At 44.2% G+C, this 9,784-nt stretch overlaps 1 protein-coding gene across 1 annotated transcript in view; it reads left to right on the top strand.

Moving 5' to 3' along the window:
* Positions 1 to 8,152, top strand: part of zgc:63587 (septin-2A) — a 41,196-nt gene extending 33,044 nt beyond the window's left edge. The window contains exons 8-12 of the mRNA XM_015973110.3: positions 1,236 to 1,337; positions 2,476 to 2,621; positions 2,750 to 2,833; positions 2,909 to 2,966; positions 7,229 to 8,152. Coding sequence (XP_015828596.1) covers positions 1,236 to 1,337; positions 2,476 to 2,621; positions 2,750 to 2,833; positions 2,909 to 2,966; positions 7,229 to 7,294 — 456 coding nt within the window. The 3' untranslated portion in view covers positions 7,295 to 8,152. The remainder of the gene's footprint in view (positions 1 to 1,235; positions 1,338 to 2,475; positions 2,622 to 2,749; positions 2,834 to 2,908; positions 2,967 to 7,228) is intronic.
* Positions 8,153 to 9,784: the final 1,632 nt, after the last annotated feature.

The following is a 9,784-nucleotide window of genomic DNA, read 5'->3' on the forward strand; positions in this document are numbered from 1 at the left end:
ACCCGTCAGGTGGCTCTGCCAGCTGATAGGACAGGCTGCGTTCACAGATGACATGTTCATCACCTTAAAGTTTCCCAGCAAGAACAGAACCAGTGTTGGGTTCGATTGGCTGAGCTGAAGTGTAGCGGAGGTTGCTTGTAGCGGAACAGCGTGACCCAGACGTGGAGTGGCTAGCGTTGGGTTGAACAGAGCATGCGGCTTTGATCTGGGATCGGCGGCGCAGCGCTCGGAAAGAGCCGAGACTGAGCAGCAGTTCCGAATAAATAAGGAAGCAGACTTACTGGTGGTAGACGGCGTGGAAAGATCCCTATCCTGGTTTGAGGGCTGGTAAGCCTGAGAACTCGGGTCGATGCCTGGTATGAACGATGACCGAGTGATGAATGAGCGGCGGCACTTCCGTAAATAGAGTCGGCGTGATGACGTCGACGAGCCACGCTGGTGATGGGAATGCTGGGAAGTGTAGTAGCCCGCCAGTTGGCTCCGTAGGGGGCGGTCAGGAGGAGGAGTTCGTGGCAACCAGACACTAAACAGAACATGAAAATCATCTCTCAAATGGAACATTCCTTCCGTTGCACTAGTTGACCCGGTTCTGGTTTTGCTTTCTTGTTTGGGTGCTCTGAGCCGAGAAGATTGGTTTTGATGCTGGCTGCGCTTCACTGGCTGCCCGTTGATGTTAGGATTCATTTTAAAATACTTTTACTAGTTTTTAAAACGTTAAATGGTTTAGCCCCTCCTTACTTGGTGTCACTACTTCAACCATACACCCCTTCACGGTCACTCCGCTCGGAGAACTTCATGCTCCTCTCGGTCCCAAGAACGCGCCTAAAGACGCGTGGTGATAGGGCGTTTGCTGTGGCAGGTCCTAAGCTTTGGAATAAGATTCCTCTGAGCATAAGGGCCTCCACCTCTGTTGCGGTTTTTAAGGCAAGGCTAAAAACATATTTTTATGACCTGTCTTTTAACCTTTCTAACTAGTTTTATTGTTTTACTTATAGCGATTTTACTCACTGTAGTTTTATCTGTATTGTGTGATGCAATGTTTTATTTTCTGGATTTAGTGTTTTATGTTTTTATTTGATCAGTGTAGCGCCTTGGTGTCATCTTCTTGCCTGTAAGGCGCGATTTATAAATAAAGTTGAGTTGAGTTGAGATGCTCAGTTGTTTTTTTTTTATTTTCATGAAGCATGACAGCAGAAGTCACCAAACCACATCCTCGGTGTGTTTTAAACCATTAGATTCTGGACGAGATCGCTGAGCATGGGATCAAGATATATCAGCTGCCTGACGCCGACTCTGATGAAGACGAGGAGTTTAAGGAGCAGACCAGAGTCCTGAAGGTGAGACGACAGCAATCATCTGATCGCTAGTAGGGATGCAACGATACCACTTTTGTCCAAACTGATACTTGGATCTGAGTACTCGCCGATACCGATTACCGATGCCGATGCTTCTACCACACAAAAAAATGCAATGAAATGGAATACAGGTTTTATTTTCTTCTGTTTTCAATAGGAAAAGACTGTGAGGTAGATATAAGTAATATAAGTGATCACAAAACTAAAATATTAGGTGAACAGAAATGACGAGTAACCCCCAAATTCCACTACCTCCGGTCCGCCCCCGCCTTCCGCAGCCGCTCGCTTCCGAACTCAATTTTTACTGGTACCCGCTCTACAACGGCTCCGCTCCGGTGCGGAGACCTGAGGTGGGCAAACAAGCATGCGCGGGATTTTCGAGATCTTGCGATACAGTCCGAGCAATAAACGCGGAAGTTAGATCCAAACACGCGTTGTGTGGGAGAAGCATCGGCATGAACTGTTTAATCTGCCCATCATTTGTGTTGAGAGATCAGCAGTGTTTGGATCAACAAAGTGTGACTACTTTGATAGTGGAAACTGTATTTATGGCTTACTTTTGTGCATTTAAAGTTCAGCCGCCATTGATAGTTGTTAAAAGTTGTTAAACCTGTGCATATGAAACAAAAAACGCCTTTTGTTTATCGATGTAATGTGAAAAACGGAAGTTGTGCTTGCTCCTTTTCCTGTTGGGCCGTTGTGATTTCTGTCCATTTACTGCGGAGGTGCTCCGGCGTCCGGCGAAAATAGGATCGATTCTATTTTTGCCGGACGCCGGAACAGAGGGCGGCGCACGGCCCCGCTCTGCCGGAGCACGGCCGCAGTAGTGGAATTGCTCTGATTGACTACAACGGGACCGATTTTGCTCCGGCGTTCGTGTCGGAGCGGAGCGCAGCGGAGCGGAGGTAGTGGAATTTGGGGGTTACAGTGAAGTCACTTTCAAGCAACTGCATTGGTATCAGTTACTGGTATCTGGTAACTTTTACCGATACCGATACAGGTATCGGTATCTGTATCGGCACCGATACCGATACCAGTATCTTATCGGTGCATCCCTAACTGCTAGTAGAGCGTTCATATCTTTTCCTGTTTTACATTTTAAAACTAACTTTTTGTTTAGGCGAGCGTCCCCTTTGCTGTGATTGGCTCCAACCAGCTGATTGAAGTGAAAGGGAAGAAGATCCGAGGTCGTCTGTACCCATGGGGAGTGGTGGAGGTGGAAAATCCAGAGCACAATGACTTCCTCAAACTACGCACCATGCTTGTGTGAGTCTCTTGATAACTACACCTCATAACTAGCAGGATTTTCATGAAGGAAGTCTGAGAACTGAGTAAAGCAGAGCTTTGCTGCCCTCCAGTGTCGAAGTGTTTGATTACATGAATGGTTATTTCAGGACACACATGCAAGACCTCCAGGAAGTAACTCAGGATCTACATTATGAGAACTTCCGATCTGAGAGGCTGAAGAAGGCGGGAAGGTGAGAGGTTGCTCAGTTTGACCCGATATTACTTATTTTAACCAAATATAACTAATATTTTTGTCTCCCCTGCAGATCCACGGACGAGGAGGTGTTGGACAAAGACCAGATTCTGCTGCAGAAGGAGCTGGAGGTAAAAACGAAACAACAAAGTTGTTTTCTGTGCTCCTTCAGCAGGAAATGTGTCGTAATTGAGTCAGTCGGCGTATTCACAGCTTCAAACTGCAGGCTGATGAAAACCAAACATTTATGTTCCCTTATTTTTACAACTGTGGGGAAAAAAGTCACGTGATTTCTATAAGCACTGTTTACCTTGCGGGCCATGGAGCCTGCATGTTATCAGATTATAACCTGTTTCCTGATGGCTGCTGATTGGCCTGTTTGTACTGCCACTGCTCTGCACCCTAAAGAGCAGGCAAGGCTCCATTAGGACTGTTTGTAAACAATGTGCCCTGGCAGGATATGCCATCACTTCCTGCCTGGATGTCCTGGTGAAGGTTTATGGTGGGAATGACCTCAGTAGAACAGAACGTGTTGTATCAGTTTCAGTGGGAAGAAACACTCCCTACAATCAGAATGACATCCTAGTCTTCGGAAAGAATTCCTAGAAAGGAGCTAATATGTGATTTGATTCCTGGAAAGAGCCGTGTGCTCATGTATTAATACGTGTTGAACAGTATTCTGCAGAGGAAGTACTTCCCAATGAAGCAGATGATTTAACCTCTCTAAGGTCAGAAGTCTGCAACACACGGCTCCTCTGGAGAGGCTTTGACCAGTCATAACACGGAGCTTAGTAATGTTGATGTTCATGTTAACAACTGGAAATCGGTAGTTTTAAGTTTTCTCATCTTTCTTTATAATTGTCTGTAGTTTCAGTAGCAGAGTGACACTAATGATATAAGTAGGTTATTTCCCTTCATTTATTTACCAAAACTGGCTGAGAAAAGGCTTCGATTTTTTTTTTTTTTACCAAATTTGGGTTTAAGATGCAGTGATTTGTTTTATTGTTAAGCTGTTAAGTTTTTCATCCTGCTGTACTTAAAAGTCAAACAAACTGCCAAGCAGAAACTTTCTAAGGAATTCTACGTTCTTAAAGGGACTCTAAGGAAGTGTGACAGCCAAAACATGTATAGAAATAATAAATGTCTTCTTCATACGTTCTCCTGCAATGCCCTGGTCCTGTAGAATGAGCCCTGGCATTTTTACTGTGATTGCCTGTTTTTCTGTAAAATCACAGAAAAAGAGAGATGCTCGGGTCGAGCAGGCTGCTTCATGGCGCTCACGCTCAGGCATCGCCCGTAGCATTTGCTATCCGTAGCTTTAGCAGCAGAGAGAGAGGCAGTGCCACTTTGGCGCTGTTCCTAACGCCTAGTGACAAAGCTAGCTACATTTCTGAGGACCCTTAGCTACTTTCTGTACAACTTTCTTCTAGATATTTCCTGCAAATTAGCAACAAAACAGCCATTTTCACTCCGAACCGTTCTTTGGTTTGACGTTGTTTCAGCTGTCATCAAGGATATAAATGTTACAGATACTGTGAAGGTTACTAGAGCGTAGCTCACCTTGTAAGATGTCTGACTCTCGTGCTGAAGACCTGGGTTCGATTCTGGGTGTGAACATAGTTTATTTAGAGTTTCTTTTTTACATTAATGGTATATTTTTTTACAGTAAGATGCCCAAATTTTTATTTGAGACTCGCCGAACGGCATTGAATTCACAGATAAAAAAGATGTGGGTTCAACTTTCATTTTGGAACAATTTTTCAAGCAAGGGAAGGGAATGATCTGAGCATGCAGGAGGACTGACCCATCATAAACCTTTGTCGGCTGTGCTGAAGAGAAAGGTACAGAACTAAATTATTTAATTAATTAGCTGCATGGTCTCCTGTCCTCCGACACACACACACACACACACACACACACACACACACACGGAACTGTCTCAGCTGTCATTTTCATAAAGGCGTGTGCACGTACATCATGCACGCCTCATGCACGAGCCTACTATTGAAGCTGCTGTTACGCTTTTGGCCTGAGGGGGCAATCGCGAAGTCCGTAAAGTCCCTTTAACAATTTAAACTAGTGAGTGCTGTCAAGTTAAAGTCCCATAGTCATCACACTCTTGCCCTTTTTACAAGCCACACCATGCCGGCAAATCAGCGTAATATTACCGCAACGGTGTGTCTTATAAACGCGCCATGTCTGCATGGCGTTGTGCAGATTTAGCAGCATTCGTCCTGCTTGCTTGGTAGTAATATTGCGGTAATGGTCTGTCTTATAAACGGCTATTGCACCATGGTGCAACTGAAGGAGGTGTCCTGATGACGTAGGGAGTTAATGCCAAGCTCCGGCCGGCAAATAAATAGAAATGAAAGTAAACACGGGTAGTAAGTTTTGCTTTTTGAACAAAGTCAGCTGAGACGGCAAACTGGAGCGTCGCAGCGCTCCGTGAGCGACTCTGTTAGAGCTGAAGCTCAGATCATCAGAGACTGCACAGGGACTGGTGGAGACAGACACCTTTAGGGGTGGCTTGTTATAAAATCTTAACCATCGCAGCTTCAAGTGCAATAAAAAGCAAGTTTTGTCCAAGTTAGACGGAAGTCGGCGGCTGATTCATCTCTGCATAAATCCGTCCCCGTGGCGTGGGGTGGGGTGAGCTGCAGCTGTGGCCTCGCTCGGGGACTATTTGGTGGTTTAACCCTCTAATCCAACCCCTTAAAGCTGCGTGTCGAGCAGGGAGGCATCGGGTCCCATTTTAAAGTATTTCTTTTGACCTATTTGGTTTTGAATCCCGGTCCCAGGGGTGAACACTCTACCACTAGGCCACTGAGCTGGTCTTTCGTAAAAGCCTGAAGTAGTGTTGTCAAAAAAATCGATACCTAGATATAAATCGATACTAAAAGTGGTATCTAAATTAGATATTCCATCCCTGTGGTATCGATATTATGGACTATTATACACAGCCTTCTTCAAGTACACCGACACGCACGACAGCCAGATGCCGTAAAGCAGCCTCCGCCTCCCAGACAAACAGAAGAAGAAGACGCCGCATGGCTACATTGCAGTTTCCCACGCGAGTTGTCTCCGATCCAAGTTTTGTCTGCCAAATAAATAAACAAAAACATAAACAGCAAATTTGGGAGGCGCTTCACAGCCCAACTTAGTTAGCATACCAAGTCCGACACGTAGTTGTATATTCACGCTTATGTGCTTAAAGGAAACTCCCGTTTATTGCAACCCGGACTTAATTTCTAGCATGCAGTACGTTTGTTTACTCACGCGGACAACTTTGGTGCTACTTGGATTCCCCGGGGTATTTAGACCCATCGGCGAATCGCCATCAGTGTATATCCATATAACGGGTGCGGACGGGCACCCATGGTGCAGCCTCGAAATAAGACTTTATCTGCACCAAAACATCTTCATGTCGAAAGGTTTTGTTAGGAATCATTAACATGATTCCCCTGTTCGTTTGGAGCGGGTCTGGTCTGGGATTTCTAGGCGTGAACAGACTAGCTGCGGCTAATCTAACCGGCGCTTTTAATGACGTCACTGCCGTGCGCCAATCTGTTTTTATTAAGATTACCGGTAGATGTACCTTTGTCCTACTGTGGAGAAGTTTGTTTTCTCCCTTTATTGACCAACAGAGTTGTTCAAAAGTACAAAACAAAACATATGGCATTACATCTTATGACAAAAATGCACCTTAAACAGAGTTTAAGCAGCAAAACATCACTCTGCAAATAGTGTATATATAGTGAGACAATTCATGATTTAAAGTGTTAACTTTCACCAGTTTTTGAATGCACGTTTTAAAAAATGCTGATACTTGAAAGGTTTAAGCACTTTACACACTTAATTCTTAACATTTAATTTTTGCAATATAAATTGAGGAATGTTATTTTTTGAATAAACTTGTTCGATAAATGGGTGTTTTTAAATAGTATCGAAATCGAGTATCGAGTATTTTTTCAAGTATCGAATCGAGTTTGAAATTTTAGTATTGTGACAACCCTAGCCTGAAGTAGTTTTTCTTACCTAAAATAATTTGTTGATTTACAGCTACTTTTATAACATCAAGAAAAACAGAAAAAGATTGCTATCTCATACAGCTGATACCTTCAGTGTTATTGTTTAAGTCACAAATAACCATTTTCCTTTTCACCCATAACTAAAGAGGAAAAAACACCCTACATGATACACTCCCGGCCACAAGATGGCGCTAGACATTAATCTTGTCTTGTTGGGATTTGTGTTTTGGGGGAGACGATCGGAGAATATAAAAATGATAAAAGTGTTCAAATCCAATATTTTGTGTGATTTACTTTTGAATGATCATTGAGTTTTAGTGGAACTTTGTAAAAGTAGCACAATAACATCTTTCTTCCCTCTGCAGCTGAGACGCATGCAGGAGATGATTGCTCAGATGCAGGCTCAGATGAAGATGAAATCTGATGAGTGACAGAGTTTGAGCTGAGAGGAAACAACGATGCATGTGGTCGTCAAACTCCAGCGTCTCAGATGACGTCGTCTTCATCTGCTCATCACCACTTCTTCTCTCTTCAAACACCCATTCATCAGCTGTCTGAAACATTGCTATGTTGTTTTTCTATAATAAACAGGAAATGGTTTGATATTGTTGTTATTGACATTTACCTGTTAGCTTATATTAGTGTCCAGTGAACCTGCTGATATTGGTACTAATAGATGTCATCATTGCGGTCTTGTTCACAAAATATTTATGGTTCTTGTCAAAGTGCAGCTTTTAAGAAGCACCGGTTTCTTTTTGCTTTCGAATGCTAATTGTTTTTAAAATGTTTTTTTCTTCTTCTTAAAAATAGAAAAAAATGTTATTCCTGTTTTCTGTCGGTCGCCTTCTACCTGCAGCTTCCCGGTGCCTGTTCGGTTTTAATAAAATCCCATGTAAAGTGTTTGGGATGATTACATTTTATTCTGTATTCTGCTGACATGAATTACTCACCAACAGTTAAATGTAACGCCTCTGTGTTCCGTAGTAGACTTTATGATGATGTCACATGTTTGTATTTATCCTGAGCCTTAATGGCATCACCAATCACAGAAAACTAGTCAGTCCTGGCAGTCTCTGATGGCATCCGTGCACTGTTTGTACACTACACGTGCAGTTTCCCAACATTTCAATATCACATATTGTTTTTGTTTAACTGCGTTACGTAAAACGTCCCTCCGTGTTTCTGTGAGCAGCAGATGAATTTAAATCACGTCTGTTCTTAAACTGCCATCTTCATATGCATGTCAGTGTTCTTTTCTATTTTTCAGAAATAAAATTTGAGAACAAAGATGGTTTCTCTTCTAAGCATTTCTTCATTAAATCCCTCCAATCACCTGGGATGTTTTCTAATTTGGTGTGTGTGCGTGTGCGCGCGTGTGTGTTTTTGCATGTGGAGGTGATGCCAGTGAGGTTGCTGAAGGATCTCCTGGTTGTGAGCTGCAGCGTGACTGGTCGAGTCTGGGAGGAGGAGGGGTTTTCTCCTGTCGGCTGTACCCGCCCTCCTGCTGTCTGTCCGGGCTTCGGAGGCGAGGCTGAGCCGCTTCAGTGAGACCAGGCAGGAGGAAAAGCGTTCAAACATGACGAGTAACATCAGGTACAAAAGCCGGATTCCGGTGAAAACAGGTGAGCTGCTGTGTGTTTTACCGAGTCCGTTCTCATGGAGGATCAACCCGCTGACAGATTAATGTTTGTGGTTCTCTGCATCCCTCCACCTGCGCCTCCGCATCTGACGGCCAACAGAAGACAGCATGGAGGTAGGAAACCTCTCACGCCTCTGATCTGGTTAGATGTACTGCTGGAGAAATACAAGCAATAATCCCGTCTCTCAGATGCATCTTTTTATGTCCGCGTTTGGACATTTCTTAGAATAGACGCACGATGCGCTGGGAGAAGCCGCGCATGCGCAGACTGAGCGCTGATCCACACTAACGTTTCATTTTTAGACGCTAATGTGGAGCAGGTCGGCAGCAGCATCCTTCTCCATCCTCCCCTGCTGCCCGCGGAACTATAATCGATCGATGATCGAACTGTCGCCCAATTACGATTTAGTGAACCCCCTTCCAACTATTGTTCACGAGAGAAACAGCTGCCACACGAATCTTCAGGGAGGTCGGGTCTCCGGTGACCCTGGGCGCTTCCTCTCCCCCCACCATCCTCAGCCTCTTTGCATTAATGTGATGACAGTGGAGGAGTATTTGCATGCGTGCGTTTTTATAATCCAGCAATCCTTATAATTAATTAGACAAATTAGCTAAATGCATCGATAAACAATCAATCAAAGCTTTATTTATAAAGCGCCTTCCACAACCCTGTCAGGAAGCCCAAAGCGCTGAACATGGTACAGTTGTAGGTAAATATATTGAATAAATCAACAATAAAAGCAATTCAAATTACAAAATACAAATTACAAAATACAAATTACAAGATAGATGAAACATTCTGGTACAGGACAAATGTGTGAAACACAATTGGATTGAGTGAACCAATGAAAACAGGGAAATAAAATCAACATAAAAGAGGGCCAAAATCAAACATGTTCTGGAAACGCCAAGCGGAGGAGGTGTGTTTTTAGGTGACTCTTAAAGACTGGCAGAGAGGGGGACAGCCTAACGGAGGGTGGCAACTGGTTCCAGAGTAACGGTGCTAGGACTGAGAAAGCCCGGTCCCCACGGGTACGACACCTAGAACGAGGGACAGCGAGCAGGCCTTGGTCAGAGGAGCGCAGAGCGCGTGATGGGGAATGTCTGTTCAGGAGTGTAGCTAGATAGGGGGGGAGCACCACCCTGGAAGAAATGATAAACAAAGACGAGTATTTTGAATTGTGAGCGATAGGAAATCGGAAGCCAGTGCAGGGAGGCCAGAACTGGACTGATGTGGTCCCGTTTCCTGGTCCCAGTCAGGAACCTGGCAGCGCTGTTCTGC

The sequence above is a fragment of the Nothobranchius furzeri genome, chromosome 17, assembly GCF_043380555.1.
Source record: "Nothobranchius furzeri strain GRZ-AD chromosome 17, NfurGRZ-RIMD1, whole genome shotgun sequence".
Lineage (NCBI taxonomy): Eukaryota > Metazoa > Chordata > Actinopteri > Cyprinodontiformes > Nothobranchiidae > Nothobranchius > Nothobranchius furzeri.